The 20,643-nt window shown below is 46.9% G+C and overlaps 2 protein-coding genes across 7 annotated transcripts in view; one reads left to right on the forward strand and one right to left on the reverse strand.

Annotated features, from left to right (window-relative positions):
- The window catches only part of PHTF2 (putative homeodomain transcription factor 2), a 158,262-nt gene extending 155,765 nt beyond the window's left edge, over positions 1–2,497 (reverse strand). The window contains exon 1 of one of the 6 annotated variants that reach the window (XM_031936058.1): positions 2,153–2,492. The gene's annotated coding sequence lies outside the window, so the exon portion shown is untranslated. Of the gene's footprint in view, positions 1–2,040 lie in introns of all 6 variants that reach the window. The other 5 variants (XM_023193483.3, XM_023193480.3, XM_023193481.3 and 2 more) reach the window with 5 other exon arrangements.
- Positions 2,498–2,511: 14 nt separating this feature from the next.
- TMEM60 (transmembrane protein 60) lies at positions 2,512–7,327 on the forward strand. Its single transcript, XM_023193484.2, has 2 exons — positions 2,512–2,869; positions 6,632–7,327. Exon 2 carries the CDS (start codon positions 6,682–6,684, stop codon positions 7,081–7,083), a length of 402 nt encoding a protein of 133 aa, XP_023049252.1. The 5' UTR covers positions 2,512–2,869; positions 6,632–6,681; the 3' UTR covers positions 7,084–7,327.
- Positions 7,328–20,643: the final 13,316 nt, after the last annotated feature.

A 20,643-nucleotide genomic window follows, 5' to 3' on the forward strand; every position in this document is an offset into this window, starting at 1 on the left:
TTGCTCATCTATAAAATGACAGTAATCAGTACCCATCTCACAGGACTAAAATGATTAAATAATATACAAGTAGTCCAACTATTTCGACTCTCATTTTATCCACATGACACCCTAAATCCTCTTCATTTTAGTGAAGGTTTTTTTCATTACAAATTCCTTGCAATTCTGCATTAAATGGACCAGCCAAAAAAGGTTCATGGTTTAAAAATTGGGCGGGTCACCTTATTTTTAAGGCCAACTGTCCAGTGCCAGTTCGGGCTCAAAGAAAGTTTACTCGGCCGGGCGCCGTGGCTCAAGCCTGTAATTCCAGCACTTTGGGAGGCCGAGACGGGCGGATCATGAGGTCAGGAGATCGAGACCATCCTGGCTAACATGGTGTAACCCCCGTCTCTACTAAAAAAAAAACACAAAAAGCTAGCCGGGAGAGGTGGCGGGCGCCTGTAGTCTTAGCTACCTGGGAGGCGGAGCTTGCAGTGAGCTGAGATCCGGCCACTGCACTCCAGCCTGGGCGATAGAGCGAGACTTCATCTCAAAAAAAAAAAAAAAAAAGAAAAAAAAAAAAGAAAGTTTACTCTTGGAGGCTTGACTATGCAAGAGTGCCCCTATTGTATACTATACTTGTTTACTCACCACATTTTCATGCTCCACCAGAAAGTGGTCAAAATTAGAACACGAAAACTCTCCATCTCACTAACACCTAACTTAAAACTATCAGATGCATTCAGACAGCTAGTCTGTGTGGGAGGCAGGCTATTTCTGGAGCAAAAAAATTTCCTGGAACCACTTTGTTTCTGGCCCCAGACACGGCTCATTCTCCCCAGACCTCCAGATTCCTCTCTAGGTTATGAAGGTTGAGCCACTGCAACTGATAAGGCATATCCATTTCCTTCTCTTAAAATTTGCAGTCCACACACCATATCCAAGTTAGGATTTCAAATTGTTATACTGTTTTGTGGCTCTTTAGGCTAAAGTGCGCAGTTTCCAGACTCTCAGAATTCCCCTTCCAATATTAAAAATATGGTGAAAAAAGCCCACTTTGAAAGAAAACAAACTTTACAAAAACACCTGAAAACAAGATCAAATACTAAGTCTCTAGCCAAAGTCTTGGAGGAAAAAAAAATGAAAGAAACGTTTAAAAATGGCAAAAGCTAACCAAAAACTGTAAGATTAAAGTATCACACCTAAAAAGTAGTCTCAAAGCAAGGAGGATATACTATACACAAAGAAAGTAACCGAAAACTACAAAATATTTAACATTCACCATGAATTTCAAAATTACTTGGCATGTAAAGTACGCACTGAGATTAATAAATTGTTCCAGATCCTGCACAGGTTAGTATAAGGCAGTTCCTTGTTTTTGCCACGCTAAAAATAAAAAGGGTGACAGATTAGTGACAGAATGATCCCTGAAGTTACACAAGGAGGTGCTGAGTTAGAAAGCCATGACTCGAAGGACAATACCAGAATGCTGGCTGTCAACACTGGGCAGATAAAAATAAGAAAAACCGAAGCATGCTGATGGAGCACGGTATTGTTTCCAGACGGCAACTACCCCTTAAGGCCCATGCCTAGCATCTCAGCACCCTCTCCGCCGTGTTGGGATCGGAAAACTCGACTGCCGCCTGCTCAGAGGGGGCAGGGCAGCGACCCTCCTTCCACCTCCGCCAGCGCGCGAGCCGCCGCCCCCTCCCGAGCCCGCTCCTCCGGCCGCTAGCTGACCTCTCCCTGCCCGCCAGGCTAGCCATCCGAGACCCCTGAACGCCCTTCCAGGACCCCACGACCCCTCAGCACAGCGCTAAGAGAAGGAAGCAAAGGACAGGGGCCTGGGAGCGGGGCCCGAGGGGCGGGTGGCGGTGCTGGGGTTCGGCCCGTCACCATCAAGGCTTGAGGACAGCGCGAGCTCGGGGGGAAAGCGGCTGAGCCTCCGCCACCAGCCGACTGATGGGAGGGGGTCGCGGCTGACTCCGGCCCTCAGGTACGGGAGACTGCCGGAAAAGTAGCCGGCGGCGGAGGGCGACGCGCTGGCTCCAGAGCCCCCACCTCCATCCCGACGACCGCTCTCCTCCCTCGTCCCGATCCATCCTCGAGATTGTGTCAGAACTCGACGACCTCCACACTGCCCACCCGAGCGCGGAGGTGATGCCGCTCTTACCGTAGGAGTGGGCGCCGCGCCGCTAGGAGGCGGCTGAGGTGCGCGCGGGAGACTCCGAGGCTAGCGCCGCAGCCGACAGAGCCCGAGGAGCCACAACGAGGCTGCCGGCGGGCGCGCTGTCTCCAGAGCGTTGCCCCACCCCCTCTCCCGCAGGATTTTGCGCCGGAGCCTGCAGTCACTGCGCGCGGGCAGGGAGGATGGGAGGAGGGGCGGGGCGCCCGAGAGGGCGGAGCTGAGGGCCGGCTGCTCTGATTAACATCTGTGGGCCCCAATGGGAGCACGGAAACTCCAGGCTGATCTTGGACTGATTTCCCTCCTAACCCGTGACAGTAGAGAGGCGGGACAAATGGGGCTTTTTATTGCCGCCTTTCTGTCCAACCCGAAAGTTAGGAAAGGTCGGTTGGTTTACACTGGAGGACAATGGTCCAATTACCGCGGAAAAGGGACCTCTGAATCCAGATTGGCGTCCTCCCTACCTATAAGATAGGCTCAGGGGCGGTGAGAACCAGCCCCGGATGTGGGCGCGGCACTGAGGTAGGACTGAGAGATCCTATACTGCAGTGTTTTGGGGAGGCGGAACTGAATTTTTTTCTTAATTATCATGTGACGGGTTCTGGATTTAATGGGGGGAAAAGTGCGGAAAAGGACAAGGATCCAAACTGGCGAATTTCCTGATCTTCGCGTCCCTCTCCGCTCTCCGGCCGGCGGCGCTGCCAGGTGAGTCTGGGGCTCTGCCCTAGCCCGCACGGTAAAGCGGTGCTGGTCTCCTGATGCTTCCGTGGGCTGTGCGGCCGACCCCCAGCCCATCACACAGCCAGCCCCAAACGCGCACACGCCTGCTTGGCTCCAGGGCTTCTGTGCGCATCCAGCAGGAACCGTGGTGAACTCCAACGTGTGCTGGGCCCACAGCCCATAAAAGGGGAGCGTCCGGGTGGGGCGCCGCGAGCCGACTGTTGGTGTTTGCAGAAGGGCAAGTATAGTTTAGGAGCGTCCTAAGTTCCAGGGGCAAGTAGGCCCCCAGATAAGCTAAGTTGTAAGCAGAACGCTGTTCCTTTGGCAAGGCTGTTGCTGCAAGGCTTTTCAAAAGCGACTCATTATGAAGAATAAATATGTGGACTCATAAAGTAAAATTATCTTTGGGATGAGGCGGGCTGACTTGGTAGAGTACTGGCAGTGGCGAGAGAAGGGAAAGGGGCTGATACCCACCCGCGGGCGATGTGGGTGGGGCCCTATATATTTCCATAACGGGGTCACTCCGAAGGTTTTGAAAATGAATAAGGAATCATTAACAGATATTTAAGTGTCTTCCTAGTGCAGGAAATAGCCGCCTTAAATGGGAAACATTTTAGTTGAGCACATTTTTGGAGTACGCACCTCCCCCTTTCATGTGGAGAGAATAGTAGGAAACATAACGACTGCCCAAATTGATGAAGACGTAAATGTAAAACTGGGATCGTATGTCATCGTTGTAGCTCAGCCTACAAGCGTACAATCCTTCAATCGTCATTTAAGTATCAGTAGTGCTTCCCCACTGAGGGTATTTTCGTGCAAGAACATAACAGAATTTTGTTACATCCCACATTATAAATCTTGTAGGCACGATAAGATTGTTACTTGCATCCTTTCACCTCCAGCCTTAAAGCACCTGTGGTGAGTGCAGCCAAATATAAGAAAAAAATGAAGCCTGTCTTATCCGATGGCAGATGGAACAGTTAGGTTTAAGCAAATGTATAATCGTAAACCGTTTTTCAGAGGTTCACAAAAATGGCCAGATAGATTGGAGATGGGGATTGTGCAATTTACAGGATGAAATCCACCCATGGTTATTAATCAACACACACCCATCCAACCCTGCTTCCAAATTCAGTGGCAGCCTCTGGCCAGGAAAGGAAACCAACACAGAAAAATACCTCCTTAGGAGCAAAAATACTGCAGTATGAAGCCTGTGCCAATTAAGTAAACAAGTTTAAGTGCCACTAGATGGGTATAAGGGAAAAGAGGTGAGTTAGGAGACTCATACTTAACTGTTGAAATAGAACAGATGTGTCCTCTTGCACCGTGATAGCCATCCACTATTTAAAGTGGTGTAGATGTTGCGCAGTACATCAAAGTTAGTTCTAAAATATAATTGAGCACGCTAATCTAGGGTATTTGGCTCAATTAGCCAGTTTCTTCACCTTTTCTCTATTATCTTCCTGCATCTTTCCTCCTACCACGCATGCTTTTGTTCCTATGAGTAGCACCTTCTGATCTTTTTCTCTTTCCATCAAGTATCCTCTCTCATCTTCAGTGCCATTCCCCATTGGCTTATTTCTCTGTTTGTAGTCATAAATTCTTCCTTTCCTGAAAATTTCTTCTGTCAGTTTCATATACCCTTTCATTTTCTCTTCTCCAAATGCCTCAAAGGAATAAAGTGTTCTGAGTTGTTTCCATTTCTTGATCTTCTGTTAACTGCATGCAGTCTGGCTTCTGATTTCCCGTTCTACTTATCCTTTTTCCAAATGGTCATAAAGGTTGGTATAAAAAACTTGAGTAAGTAGAGGAACATATCATAAACCTATATGTGAAGATTAAATAAAATAAATGCTATCCCTAAGTTTTATGCATTCATAATCAAAATTCTAAGTTTTTAAGAATCAGCTTAGCAATTTTAGCATTGAAAAACTGTAAGGACAAAATAGAAAATATTCTAGAAAAGAAGCCAGCATGATGGCTTACACCTGTAATCCCAACACTTTGGGAGGCTGAGGTGGGTGGATCACTTGAGATCAGGAGTTCGAGATCAGCCTGGCCAACATGGTGAAACCCCAGCTACTTGGGAAACTGAAGTGGGAGGATCACTTGAACCCGAGAGGCAGAGGCTGCAGTGACCTGAGATCGTGCCACTGCACTCCAGCCTGAGTGACAGAGTGAGACTCCATCTCAAAAAAGAAAAAAAAAAGAAAAGAAAAAAATATTCTAGAAAAGAGAACAGCGAGTAGATACTAGGCCTTCCAGATATTAATACATTCCTAGAGCAACAGTAAGTCATACAGTATTAGTGCAAAAGAGAAACATATGGATCAGTGAGGCAGAATAGTGATACAAGAAATAGGCCCCAAAATTTAGCATCTAATAATCACAAAACATCAAAAGTTATTAGGTGGTCCTGATTATTGAATGGATAACAAGTAGTTTTATATATATATATATATCTCCACAAATCAGTGAGTATTGTTAAAAGGAAAAAAACTATTATACCAAGAAGATATTTGTAAGAATTTTTATGAGAAAATAAGTGAGAATTTAAGAATATAAGTTTCAGACTATGTGAAAATCCAGTGTTACCAATGCCTTTTATATTATATAGCCTAACAACCTCTTTACAATCTTTTTTTTTTTTTTTTAGACAGTGGTCTCACTCTCATCGCCTAGGTTGGAGTGCAGTGAGCAACACGGCTCACTGCAGCCTTGACTTCCCGGGTTCAGGTGATTCTCCCACTTCAGCATCACGAGTAGGACGGAATACAGGCACGTGCTACTGCACCTAATTTTTTGTATTTTTAGTAGAGACAGGGTTTCGCCATGTTGCCCAGACTAGTCGTGAACTCCTGGGCTCAAGAGATGCATCTGCCTTGGACTCCTAAAGGGTTGGGACTATGGGCATGAGCCACTGTGCCCAACCACTAAAATGTTAATTCTACTTTATATTATTGTAATTTTTATTAATCGTTCCCTCCTTTTATTGATGGATTGATTGATTGAGACAGGATCTCACTCTGTTGCCCAGGCTGGAGTATAGTGGCACGATCTCACGGGTCACTCACTACAGCCTCAACTTCCTGGACTCAAGCAATCCTCTCAGTAGCTTTAGCCTCTCAGTAGCTGCGACTACAAGGTGCATACCATCACGCCTTGCCAATTTTTTTATTTTTTGTAGAGAAAGGGTTTGACTATATTGCCCTGGCTGGTGTGGAGCTCTTGGACTTAAGTGATAGGCCCACCTTTTCCTCCCCAAGTACTGGGATTACTGGCGTGAGTCGCGCACCCTTCCCATTCCCGTCTTTTAAAACTCTTCTCAGCTTGACACCCACCTTTCCCTTTTTCACTACTTTGAATGCTTTTTTCTTTGTACCCCTTGAAATTGAATGAAAAATACAGATTTGCAAATGTATAGGAAGATGAAGAACATCTTTGCGGTGCAAGAATAAAGTTGTAAGTGCCTGGACTCGAGTGATAGCATTGAAAAGGAATCACCTGACATTTTGAATAGAGCTTATACAGTGGATATACTAAAAATTGTATTTTGTCATGGGCTGTAAGGAATGGTGGATATAATGTCAATGATCACTAAGTTTTAGAGGATTTGAAAGGAAGAATAGTAGAATGTTTTCAAAATAAGGAAGTCAGTTGGGAAAGAACCAGTTTTGTTCACTAGGAATGGAAGTGATACTTTTTTTCTGGTATCAAAACAATCTTGACTTTTTCTCCTTCTCTTAGGGTGTATTTCCTTTTTTTCGATCCTGCAACAGCCTCTTTAAACTGTTTAAATGAGAATGTCCTTGGCTCAGAGAGTACTACTCACCTGGCTTTTCACATTACTCTTCTTGATCATGTTGGTGTTGAAACTGGATGAGAAAGCACCTTGGAACTGGTTCCTCATATTTATTCCAGTCTGGATATTTGATACTATCCTTCTTGTCATGCTGATTGTGAAAATGGCTGGGCGGTGTAAGTCTGGCTTTGACCCTCGACATGGATCACACAATATTAAAAAAAAAGCCTGGTACCTCATTGCAATGTTACTTAAATTAGCCTTCTGCCTCGCACTCTGTGCTAAACTGGAACAGTTTACTACCATGAATCTATCCTATGTCTTCATTCCTTTATGGGCCTTGCTGACTGGGGCTTTAACCGAACTCGGATATAACGTCTTTTTTGTGAGAGACTGACTTTTAAGTACATCATCTCATTTCTATTGCTGTTCAACAAGTTACCATTAAAGTGTTCTGAATCTTTCAAGCTTCAAGAATACCAGAGAACTGAGGGAAAATAACAAATGTAGTTTTATACTACTTCCATAAAACAGGATTGGTGAATCACGGACTTCTAGTCAACCTACAGTGTAATTATTCAGTATTTGAGTTATTGAGATCCTTATTGTCTCTATGTAAATAAAGTTTGTTTTGGACTTCATTTTTCTACATGACTCTTGAATAATCTGTTGTATGTGGTCAGTGTCTAAAGTAAGTAAATATAAAACCTTTAACCTACATGTTTGGGCCAGGCGAGGTGGCTCACACTTGTAATCCCAGCACTTTGGGAGGCCGAGGCAGGTGGATCACTTGAGGTCAGGAGTTCAGGACCAGCCTGGCCAACATGGTGAAACCCTGTCTCTACTAAAAGTACAAAAATTAGCCAGGCATGGTGGCGGGCGCCTGTAATCCCAGCTACTCAGGAGGCTCAGACAGGAGAATCACTTGAACCCAGGAGGTGGAGGTTGCAGTAAGCCAAAATCACACCACTGCACTCCAGCCTGGGCAATAATAGGGCTAGACTCCATCTCAAAAACAAAACAAAACCTACATATTTGAATAGAAGTTTAATATATGATGGCTGTATTATGACCCAAGTAAATGTTTCTAAATTATGAAGGAAAAAAAAACCTAGTTACTGAAACAGGGATGCCATTTTGTATTTACATTTAGAAAGAATCTGAGTTTGACAGATTTTTATCTAGGCTAAATTCATTATTACCTCTATCTTCTGGTTGGGACAAATAATTCCAAGGTGGCATGTTAAAAAAGCAGAAAAGCTGGGCGCGGTGGCTCACGCCTATAATCCCAGCACTTTGGGAGGCCAAGGCGGGCAGACCACGAGGTCAAGAGATCGAGACCATCCTGGCCAACATGGTGAAACCCCATCTGTACTAAAAGCACAAAAATTAGCTGGGCATGGTGGCGGGCGCCTGTAGTCCCAGCTACTCAGGAGGCTGAGGCAGGAGAATCGCTTGAACCCAGGAGGCAGAGGTTGCACTGAGCTGAGATTACACCACTGCACTCCAGCCTGGCGAAAGAGTGAGACTCCATCTCAAAAAAACAAAACAGGCCGGGCGCGGTGGCTCAAGCCTGTAATCCCAGCACTTAGGGAGGCCGAGACGGGCGGATCATGAGGTCAGGAGATCGAGACCATCCTGGCTAACACGGTGAAACCCCGCCTCTACTAAAAATACAAAAAAAAAAAAAAACTAGCCGGGCGAGGTGGCGGCCGCCTGTAGTCCCAGCTACTCCGGAGGCTGAGGCTGGAGAATGGCGTGAACCCGGGAGGCGGAGCTTGCAGTGAGCTGAGATCCGGCCACTGCACTCCAGCCCAGGAGACACAGCAAGACTCCGTCTCAAAAAAAAACAAAACAAAACAAAACAAAAAAAACAGAAGCTTGCCACTTACTAAAGTCAGGGGGACCTAATAATCCTGATTCTGTCAGGACAGACCCCGTTTATACCTATTGTCCTGGGGTCTCAAGGAATTAGTGCCCCTCTCACAATTAGAAGTGTCTTGAATTGAGAAAGCATATTATCACCTTCAAGGTACTAAGCAATTCCAATGAAGCAGAGGTGGCAGTACTTATAAAAATTCCAAAGAGGTTGAAGTGTTTTATAACCCTGAAGCACGATGATTGTTCTTACCCTATACAACCCTCACCTTTAGCTTTAAGAGAAATCTAAAGTGATTTTTTTTTTTTCTGTTTTAAAAAGATCAAACAAAAAAGTGATTTCTGGCTACTGAAACAGAAGGTCTAGTTCTGCCTTGTAATGACAGATAACTAAGTTTCACAACACAACAGATTAATACAGCGTAACTCATTAGGCATTTGAAACTAGAGAACTAGGCTAAATAAATAAAAACTAATCAACTGCAAATATTTTCATCTTATAATTGGCAATAATTAGTATTTTCGGTACATAAAAATAGTATTGAGAATAGTTAGTACTGGGAACAGAATGTTCCAGGCTTGATCAGACACCTCTAACTCAACTGAGAGATCCATCCATGCTTTGGTTTATGGGATCTATCATTAAATAAATTCAAAGTAGAAGAAAGCTTACATCTCTCTAAAAAACCAGCCAAAAGGATTTTGGAGTACAGGGAAAAGGAAAAGAATGGATGGCACCACGGCAAACAACCAGCTAGGCCAGGAGTCAGCAAAATTTCTCTGTAAAGGGCTGCTCAGTAAATGTTTAGGCTTTTAGGTCATGTGGTTTCTTTTGCAACTACTCAACTCAGTCTTTATGGCAGAGAAAGCAGCCATAGACCATGGCTATATCCCAATAAAACCTTATTTATGGACATGAAATTTAAATTTCAAATGATTTTCATATCACAAAATACTATTTTTACTTTTGTGTCAACCATTTAATGCCATAAAAACCATTCTTGCCTCACACACCATAGAAAAACTGGTGGTGGGTTAGATATGGCCTACGGGAAGTAATTTGCTGACCCCTGTGCTAGGCAATAAAAGCAGAATGGAATTCTGTATGAGATGTTAAGAGGAAAGGTCTCTTGCTCCCCCAAACAGTTCTACAAGGAAGGAAGAGAGAAATTAGGTAAGAATTGTATGTAAACGGCAACACAATAACCAACTTGTTTACACATGAGGGTCAATGAATTTTAACAGCATCTGAAGGATTCCCAGAAAGTAGAACTGCTCCACTAAATAAACACTTGAAGCAGCACAATAAATTATCATAGATATGTGCCTCAATACACACATCAATGTGTTACATTAAAACATTACGTAATGAAAGACATTAAAGATAGAAATCATGCTTACAGGTAGAAAAATCAAAACAAATGGACCAATATGTAAACAATTAGTACTGTACAAAAATACCTTCCTAGGTTTTAGTTATAGGATTCTTGTTTATATGACAGAGAAATCTACCAATGACGTTTTTTAAGATTAAACACACAATGCCTCATGAAGGAAACTTAAACATCAGAGGTTCTTACCAAAGCCGATTTTTTCTACATTAGCATGGATGTAACTTACTCTGGTTTGGGCAAAAGATTTGTCATCAACAATCTGAGTAAAAGCAACCTGTGTACAAAATAACTTTTTATAAGACTTGAAACTATGAAAAGGGGCGGAGTGCAGTGGCTCACACCTGTGGTCCCAGCTACATGGAAGGCTGAGGTGGGAGAATCGCTTGAACTGGGAATTCAAGATTACAGTAAGCTATGATCATGCCACTGCACTCCAGCATGGGTGACAAAGTGAGACCCTGTCTCAAAAACAAACAAAAAAAAAGGCTGAGTGTGGTGGCCCACACCCACACCTGTAATCCCAGCACTTTGGGAGGCTGAGGTGGGTGGATCACCTGAGATTAGGAGTTTGAGACTAGCCTGGCCAACAGGGTGAAACCCTGTCTTAACTACAAATATGAAAAATTAGCTGGGTGTGGTGGCCGGCGCCTATAGTCCCAGTTCAGGAGGCTGAGGCAGGAGAATCACTTGAACCTGGGAAGCAGCGGTTGCAGTGAGCCGAGATCGTACCATGGCACTCCAGCCTGGGCAACAAGAGTGAAACTCCGTCTCAAAAAATAAAATAATAATTTAAAAAAACATTCAAATGATCCAGAACTTACTCAGTAACACTTCATGAACACAGGGACCAGATATGGTAGCCTCAACCAAACATGTAAAACATGAACACAAATCTACCAACAAAGAGCTTTCAAGCACCAAGAAAAATACTTATACAAAGCTTCAAGAAGTAGCGATCTATCCTTGGGTTCAAGCTTACTGCAATTTTAAAAGTTATTAACCTGCGGGACGCGGTGGCTCACACCTATAATCCCAGCACTTTGGGAGGCCGAGGTGGGTGGATCACGAGGTCAGGAGTTCGAGACCAGCCTGTCCAACATGGTAAAACCTCGTCTCTACAAAAAATACAAAAATTAGCCGGATGTGGTGGCCAGCACCTGTAATCCTAGCTACTCAGGAGGCTGAGGCAGGAGAATTGCTTGAACCCTGGAGGCGGAGGTTGCAGTGAGCCAAGATCGCGCCACTGCACTCCATCCTGGGTAACAGAGCAAAAGTCCGTCTTAGGGAAAAAAAAAAAAGTTATTAACCTTATAAATTTGGTCATCTGGTTTCCAATTTGCTTTTTCACAGTGCAGCAAATAGGAGGGAACTATTGACTAATGAACAGAAGTGATAGCCAAAGGAGAGGAAACCATAGACTCATCTTCATACAAGGTCCGGCATATCACTATGCACCTGAGTCATCAGGAAAATCAATTAATTTCTCTTTATTGAGAGGAAAATATATCAGAGTCCTTTCGGTGTTATATAAACAAGCCACAAACTACCAAAGGAGTTTTCCTTACTGTTGATTGGTCATGTTTGCACAGTAAACATCACTGTGAGCACAAAGTATTATTGGTGTCCTTATACTTCATGGCATAAATATTAAAACATGCAGAGGGTTGGGTTTGGTGGCTCTCACTTATAATCCCAGCACTCTGGGAGGTCGAGGTGGGAGAATCACTTAAGACCAGGAGTTCGAGACCAACCTGGGCACCATGGCGTAACATGAGGTCAGGAGTTCGAAACCAGCCTGGCCAACATGGTGCAACCCTGTCTCTACTAAAAATACAAAAATTAGCCAGTGTCGTGGTGCACACCTGTAATCCCAGCTACTCGGGAGGCTTAGGCAGGAGACTCACTTGAACCCAGGAGGTGGCTGGGTTGCAGTAAACAGATCACGCCACTGCACTCCAGCCTGGGCGACACAGTGAGACTCTGTCTCAAAAAAAAAAAGTTACACAATTTTAGAATAGGGTGGAAAAGGACAGGACATCTCTTCATTTTAATGATGGAGAAACTAAAGCCCAGATAAATAATTAGCCCATGGTCACGGATAAGTGGAGGAGTGGGACTCCAAATGCTATTTCCACAAATATGTCTCCTGTTAAAGGAAAAAATGAAAAGTAATAGTAGAAGATACCAGTTGTCAAACCCTGAAGATACCACTGGGTTACTGTTATGCCCAGACCGTTTATTCCCCAAAGAAGACCACCAGAGTCCAGAGTCAAAGCCAAGCGGCAAGGATCTTTATTGCAAGTTCGAACTTGGTCCCTCCATTCCACAGCAGATAAGAGGGCCTCGAACAATGCGTGCGCTCACTTTTTATAGCCCGATGAAAACAGGATAAGTAAGGTTACAGAGAAACAAGGGAATTCTTTAGGTTACAGCATTACAATTGGTTAGCATATTAAGTTATACATTTAGCAGTTATCTATTGGTTCCCGTGCTTTCAGTACAAACGGTACTCTCCAGGTGGTGTTTGTACTGAGCCCTGGAAGTTTGGAATGTTTACACTGGGCCCTGGAAGTTGTGATGTATGGAGGAATGTGTTAGGGTTGGGCCCAGGAAGCTGAGAAGTGTGTCTGGCTCCTTTCATTTCCCCCTTTCTCAGGTACCTCTGGAGCCAATCTTGGGTCTTATAAGTCTGATTCTGATTCTGCTTCAGTGTTTGCAGGTTGGTATTGGGCTCTGAGGACCATGAGCTGTACGGTGTCAAACCTTTCCCTGACAAACTGCAAAATTTTGTTAATAACACAAGGTCCTACGGTAAGCAGAAATAGTAGACTTAGCAGGGGTCCAAGGAAGGGGGCTAACAGAGAAAACATAGAGGAATTCCACCATTGGTTCGCAGCTGAGGCAAACTGCTGCTTTTTCATTTCTATGCTTAACTTGCGTAACTGTTGGACCCAGTTCTCTACAAGCCCTGATTCATTTACGTAGAAGCAACAGTCTTCCTTCAGGAACATACACGTACCCCTTTTTCGGCAGTGAGTAGGTCTAGGGCCCTCCGGTTCTGCAAGGTTACCTGTGCTAGGGATGTGAGCTGTCGTTGAAGGGAGGCAAGGGACTCAGCCGACTCCTCCATAGCAATGGCAAATTGTTGGTACAACTTGTTGGTTTCTATGAGGGTGTGACCTAGGGCTCCCCCTGCCAGTCCGGCCGCAATAAGGGATGAGGTGAGGGAGATTCCCGCAATGAGGGGGAGAAATATGGCTCGTGCGGGTCTCAGTATAGGGGCTGGGTGAATAGCAGTCCAGTTACCGGTGTACCCCAGGAACTCGCCGGCAGTTAGGAGAGTTAACCAGGGAACTAAGGTGACAGGAAGACACAGTTGGTTGGTAGCAGAGGGACCAGATAGGCTCTTAGATAATGTTCCATTACACCAAAAGAATATGCCCGATGGGGCCCTCAGGTTGGTGTTAGGGGGCGTTACAGTGATGTTGCAGGGGCTGGAGTTGGTGCCTGAAAAACAGTAGGGAAACTTCTCCTGACTGGGGTTCAGGTACAGTGGCACATTAAGAATAGGGGCACTCGAGAGATTCTGAAGGTTATTAGTTTGGGTAGAGGATTCCCATGGCAGAGGGACAGCGGTTAGCGGTGGACGCCCTAGGGTGGCACACAGAAAGCAGCCAGACAAGCTGTAAAATCCTGTAAGGTTAGCAAGTTCTAATCCTTCTCGTAATAATTCTAACCAGGAGAAAGGACGTAAATCTTGTGTTAGTCTGTCTTCCTGTCGTTGGATATCCCCATGGACCGGGGCCGTACTTGAACTAGGCCACGCCACAGATAGAGGTGACTGCTAGGCCACGTGGAGGAAGAGGAATAGTATACAGCCCCGTGTTGAGGCGTGGTCCAGCGGGAGTTCCAAGGGTCCTTAACTATCCAAGTATAGATGCCGCCTCTACCCTGCTGGTAGAAGTTCCACCCGGATCGCTCGTTCCACCCTCTGACTGAGTGCATTTTACAGTAACTATAGGGGCAGCCCGCGTTTTGGTGCCACCAATAGTGTTTACAATTGTATTTAGTCTGATCAAACTCAAAACATATCATTGGCACAATTGGTTTGGCTATCTGAAAACCAGTAAAATTTAGCAAAATTGGGGCGCTGCACCCTGAGGAGGGGCAATCAGCATTGGCCAATAATTTCCCGGGCTTATGAGGTTGCCCAGGGTGGGTTCGGTTTTCATAAAGCCAGAATCTCCAGACAAAGGGATTAGGAACTGGTTTTGTGTTTGCCCCAGTGGCCACTAGGGCGACTAACGTTAGGGTTAGACTACCTAGCTGCATGTTTGCAGTGAGCTATGCTGCCGGCGCAGGGTGAGTTTTAAGGGGTTGTTCTTAGCTCTGTCCACAGTCCACGTGGTTGGTGCTTCAGTCGCTGCCGTGAGTGGTCCAAGAAGGTCGGAGGTCGGGTCCACTGGTTTGACGTGGGTGTAGTGGATCCACGACGCGATGCCTTCTACCTTCAGGGCAGTGGGTGTGGTTAGGAGTACCTGGAGTGGTCCCTTCCACCTGGGTTCTAAGGTCTCTTGTCAGTGTCGCTTGACCAGGACCCAGTGTCCCAGCTGGTATGGATGGGGTGTCAGTGGGGGGCCAGTCTCATATAATTCCTTCAGCTTGGGCCAGATTTCCTGATGAATTTTCTGCAAAGCTTGTAGGGAAAATAAGAGTTCAGAGACATTTTCCATTTCAGATTTGAGCAGATCATCTTTTAGGCTGGGAAGCAGGGGTGGGGGTCTGCCATACATGATTTCATAAGGGGTAAGGCCAGTCTGTAAGGGGTATTATGGGCCCGGAACAGAGCGTAGGGGAGAAGGACCACCCAATTAGCGCCAGTCTCCATAGTCAATTTAGTTAAGGTCTCCTTTAAGGTCCGATTCATCCTCTCTACCTGTCCTGAACTCTGGGGCCTGTAAGCGCAATGTAGTTTCCAATTTGCCCTAAGGATGGAAGCCAAATCCTGACTTACCTTAGCAACGAAGGCCGGTCCATTATCTGACCCTATCTGGACGGGGAAGCCATACCTGGGGAGGATGTCTTCCAGAATTTTCTTTGCTACAACCTGAGCAGTCTCCCTTTTGGTTGGGAATGCTTCAATCCACCCTGAAAAAGTATCTACAAAGACAAGTAAGTACCGATACCCATATTTCCCTGGCTTTATCTCAGTAAAATCTACTTCCCAGTAGATACCGGGCCTGGTTCCCCTGAGCCTTGTTCCCGTTGCAGCCTGGGATTGAGGGTAGGCGTTGTTAAGCTGGCAGACTTTGCAATTCGTCACGATGCTGCTGGCCGTCTCGGCTATATGTCTGATTTTGAGCTTGGAGCATCTGATCAGGTCTATCATCCGCCGGGCACCCAGGTGGGTGGTTCGGTGGATGTGTTCTAACACTTGTCCTAATTTTTCTGGTAGGATGGTTTGGTCATTAGTATCAGTCCACCACCCATTCTGGATCTGTTTTAGGGGAAGTTTGTCGATCCACTGGAGATCTTGTTCTGAATAATCAGGGAGATATGGCAGGTACCGGGGCCCGGATCAGGGAGCTGGAGTGCAAGGAGTTGACTAGGAGCCTTTGCCACACTCCTTGCAGTTTGGTCTGCCAGAAAGTTGCCTTGAGCAATTGGAGTGGTTGGTTTCTGATGCCCTGGGCAATGTACAATAGCCAATTTTTCTGGTCTCCATAGGGCTGTCAACAGGGCTAGGATCTCTTGCTTGTTTTTTATCTCTTTTCCTTCGGCCGTTAGCAGCCCTCGCTCCCTGTACATGGCCCCATGTATGTGTGCCATAGCAAAAGCATATCCGCTGTCTGTATATACTGTTAGTTTCCTCCCTGCCCCTAGGGTAAGAGCTTGGGTGAGTGCTATCAGTTCGGCCTTCTGGGCCGATGTCCCCGGGGGCAGGGGTTCCGCCCAGATTACCTCAGTCTCTGAAGTCACTGCTGCTCCAGCATACCTCTGGCCTCGGTATATGAAGCTGCTTCTATCAGTGAACCAGACGAGGTCTGCGTCAGGAAGTGGGCGGTCCTGCAGGTCCTCTCGAACTCCGTGCACCCGGGCTAGTATCTCGGTGCAATCATGGAGCGGGGCGTCCAGGTCCGGGTTAGGCAGCAGCGAGGCAGGGTTTAAAGTTGTTGGGGACAGGAAAGTTATCCTGAGAGGGTTTAGTAGTAGTCCTTGGTAGTGGGTGAGCCGGGCGTTACTTATCCATCGATTAGGTGGCTGTTTGAGTACACCCTCGATGGCATGTGGGGTACCGACCCGTAAATCTTGACCCATGATAAGTTTATCAGCATCTTGTACCATCAGAGCCGTGGCTGCAATCATTCGGAGACAAGGGGGGCACCTGGCAGCCACTGGGTCTAATTTCTTTGACAGGTAGGCAACTGGCCTCCGCCAGGGGCCTAAGTTCTGAGTTAGCACCGCCTTGGCGACACCCTTGCTCTCGTCCACGTATAAGTGGAAGGGCTTAGTGACGTCAGGTAGTCCCAGTGCAGGCGCAGAGAGTAGGGCGGTTTTGATCTGTTGGAAAGCCGTCTCGGCTTCTTCTGTCCAATTAAATGGCTGCTGTCCCCGGGTTACCTGATATAAGGGTTTAGCCAGCTCCGCGAACCCAGGTATCCATAGTCTACAAAATCCTGCTGACCCCAGGAATTCCCTTACTTGTCGGGTAGACTGTGGCCTGGGGATCTGCAGAACAGTCTGCTTCCGGGCGTCTGTTAACCAGAGCCGCCCTCCTTTTAGCAGGTACCCCAGATATGTTACTTCTGGTTTGCAGATTTGAGCTTTCTTTGCCGAGGCCCGGTAGCCTAGATTCCCTAGAGCTTGTAAGAGACCCTTGGTCCCTTGAAGGCAAGCTTCTTGGGTCTCGGCTGCAATCAGGAGGTCATCAACATACTGTAGTAAAGTTATTTCAGGGTGTTTGCATCCGTACTCACCCAAGTCTTCATGGAGGGCCTCATCGAACAGGGTAGGAGAGTTTTTGAATCCCCGCGGCAGCCTGGTCCATGTCAATTGGCCGCTTATGCCCCTTTCAGGGTCAGTCCACTCGAAGGCGAAAAGCTTTTGGCTCTGAGGGGCTAAAGGCAAACTGAAGAAGGCATCTTTCAAATCTAAAACAGTGTACCATTGGTGTCTAGGGTTTAGAGTACTCAGGAGGGTATACGGGTTAGGCACAGTTGGATGTATGTCCATAACCCTCTTATTGACTTCTCTTAAGTCTTGTACAGGTCTGTACTCCCCGCTATTAGGTTTCCGTACCGGCAACAAGGGAGTATTCCAGGGTGAGTGACAGGGCCGAAGGACCCCTTGGTCGAGGAGCGGACGGATGTGGGGCATAATTCCTACTTTGGCCTCTAGGGGCATTGGGTACTGCCGTACCCGAACGGGGTCTGTCCCAGGCTTGAGTTCGACAAACAAGGCAGGACGGTGTTTTGCGAGTCCTAAGCCCCCCGTTTCTGCCCAAGCTCCTGGGTATTGCTGGAGCCAAGTTGCTATCTCCTGGTCAGGGGCTGTTTGCTCCTGGTGGAGCCGATACTCATCCTCTAGGGTTATAGTCAGGACGGGCACGGGCTGATTTTGGGAATTGGTCACGATGGGCCCCTCAGGGAGGAAATGGATCTGTGCTCCCATCTTAGTCAGCAGGTCTCTCCCTAATAAGGGACAGGGGCTCTCAGGAATGACCAGGAAAGAATGGGTTACATTCCTGGCTCCGAGGTTTACTGTTCTTTGTGTTGTCCAGGGGTATTTCTTAATTCCTGTGGCCCCTTGTACCCACGAGGACTTGGAGGATAATTTTCCATTAGTTTCAACTAGGACTGAGTGCTGTGCTCCCGTATCGACCAAGAACTGAACTGGGGACCCCTCCACTTGCAAAGTTACCCTAGGTTCGGGGAGGGGATCCGAACCCCGTCTTCCCTAATCTTCGTCTTGAGTGACTAGCACGGGTGTAGACCTAGGGGGTCCCTGTCCTCGTTGTTTTCTTTTGGGGCAGTCTTTTACCCAGTGGCCAGCTTTCTTACAGTAGGCACATTGATCTTTGCTCAGATTATCCGGTCTGAGGGACCGCTTAGGCTGGGTGTTCTCTGGCTGTAGATGCTCTTTTTGCACAACTGCTGCCAGGACCTGAGTCATTTTTTCCTCTGGAGTATCTCTATTATTGTAAACCCACCAGGCTATCTGTAGGAGGTCCTGAATCCGTTTTCCCTCCAAGTCTTCTAATTTCTGAAGTTTCTTCCTAATGTCTGGGGCCGCCTGATTTACAAAAGACATTACCACAGCTGCTTGACTTCCTGGAGCCTCTGTTTCTATGGGGGTGTACTGTCTAAAGGCTTCCATTAATCTTTCTAAGTAGTTAGTCGGGCTTTCTGTCTTTCCCTGCAAAACAGAGTATACTTTAGCCAAATTAGTGGGCTTGCGAGCAGCTACCCGGAGACCCGCCATTAGAGTCTGGCGATAAAGGCGTAGCCATCCCCTACCTTCTGCCGTGTTGTAGTCCCACGCCGGCCTGGTCAGAGGAAAGGTCGCATTTATGAGGTCAGGGTTGGCAGTCGGTTGACCATCGTCCCCTGGAACCAGCTTTCTAGCTTCTACCTGTATTCTCTCTTGCTCCTCCGTTGTGAACAAGATTTGGAGGAGCTGCTGACAATCATCCCAAGTGGGCTGGTGGGTGAACATGACACTATCTAGTAAGGCCATTAAATCTTTGGGGTTATCTGAAAACCGAGCACTCTGAGTCTTCCAGTTATACAGATCACTGGTGGAGAATGGCCAGTACTGGAGCCTGGGAATTCCCGTGTCATCTGGGGGCCCTATTTCCCGAAGGGGTAGAGCCACTGTGGAGTCAGGCGGCTGGGGGGCTAATTCACAAAGTACGCCCCCGCATCCGCCCCGCCGGCCCTACAGAGTTACTTTCATTTTCAGCGGGTTCGGATGCGCAGGCCGCCTCCTGTCCGCCCGCTTCCACCCGCGGCGCAGCCCGGGGGACTGGGGCCTGAGGCCCGGAGGGGTACGGAGGGGGTTCTGTGGACAGTGGGTCCTCGCTATCAGGTAAAACAGGATGGAGGGGGCAGTCGGTTGCTTGGATTTTAGCGGCGGAGCAACCAGTGCTTTACAGGGTGCAGAGGCTAATTGGAAAGGGGACAGCCAAGGGGGCGGGTTCTCAGCTAGGTCCTGCCATATGAGGACATATGGGATATGATCCGGGTGACCAGTACGCCCTGGTAGGAAAACCTTGGATTTCACTCTAGTGATGACAGGAAGGCGGAATGTCCCCTCGGGTGGCCACCCTACATTAAAGGCTGGCCATTCGGAGCGGCATAGAGTAATTAGCTTTTCCTTCCCGATTTCCATACCAAGATCATGGCCCCTCGCTCTAACATCCTTGAAATTACTTGTAAGAAGAGATAGGGGAGTGCTCTGGGCATTACCCATCTTAAGGGGGGGGGGGTTAGGGTTTTGTAGTGCCCGGAGTGGCGTCTGGAACAGGTCGAAAGTGAGTTACAGAGTATCAACAACAAGTTATGTCAGTCGCAGGCGCGCTCCAGAAATCTGGGTCAGAATAAATTCAGACAAGAATCAGATGAGAGCCAGGGGACGTCTCCCACCGGTCTCCGCTGGCTGTCCTATAGTGCGTCCGCCAGGACCTATGCCAGCTTTCAGCTTCAGTTTCAGACCTCGCGAGCCTCAGATTCAGAACGGATTCAGACAGGCTAACAGAGACAAGCCTCAGGTTCTGAACGGATTCAGACAGACAAACAGAGACGAGGCTCAGATTCAGAACGGACTCAGAGAGCCTCAGAGTCTGAACGGACACAGACAGACAAACAGAAACGCCAGCTCACCTATCAGCAGATTGATCCGGGTAGATCCGTTGACCAGGGGTCTGGTGGGCTTGGGGGAATCCCGGACGAGCCCCCAGATGTTATGCCCAGACCGTTTATTCCCCGAAGAAGACCACCAGAGTCCAGAGTCAAAGCCAAGCGGCAAGGATCTTTATTGCAAGTTCGAACTTGGTCCCTCCATTCCACAGCAGATAAGAGGGCCTCGAACAATGCGTGCGCTCGCTTTTTATAGCCCGATGAAAACAGGATAAGTAAGGTTACAGAGAAACAAGGGAATTCTTTAGGTTACAGCATTACAATTGGTTAACATATTAAGTTATACATTTAGCAGTTATCTATTGGTTCCCGTGCTTTCAGTACAAACGGTACTCTCCAGGTGGTGTTTGTACTGAGCCCTGGAAGTTTGGAATGTTTACACTGGGCCCTGGAAGTCTGGAATGTTTACACTGGGCCCTGGAAGTTGTGATGTATGGAGGAATGTGTTAGGGTTGGGCCCAGGAAGCTGAGAAGTGTGTCTGGCTCCTTTCATTACAAGCTTTTCCGAGGATCCCGCCTTACACTTCACGTTTCTCATTTTGTGTTGCCCTGTATTCAAGTCAGTCAGTCATACTGTATTACACCATAAGGCAGTTGTCATCTATCTATACTTTTGCCTGTCTACCACTATCATCTATACATAACAGTCACAAATTTGTAATTCAATTATATCAAGAATAGGCAGTCCGTGATAAGACACGATTTTGAAATGCCAGCTTGGGAAAAACAGTGAACTAGGATGATAGTTTTTGATGTCCACCTGCCTTT

The sequence above is a fragment of the Piliocolobus tephrosceles genome, chromosome 8 (genome assembly GCF_002776525.5).
Source record: "Piliocolobus tephrosceles isolate RC106 chromosome 8, ASM277652v3, whole genome shotgun sequence".
In the NCBI taxonomy this organism is placed as follows: domain Eukaryota; kingdom Metazoa; phylum Chordata; class Mammalia; order Primates; family Cercopithecidae; genus Piliocolobus; species Piliocolobus tephrosceles.

What these genes read in the sequence shown, in the direction of transcription:
- TMEM60 (XM_023193484.2), top strand. Translation starts at nt 6,682, where the DNA reads ATGAGAATGTCCTTGGCTCAGAGAGTACTACTCACCTGGCTTTTCACA.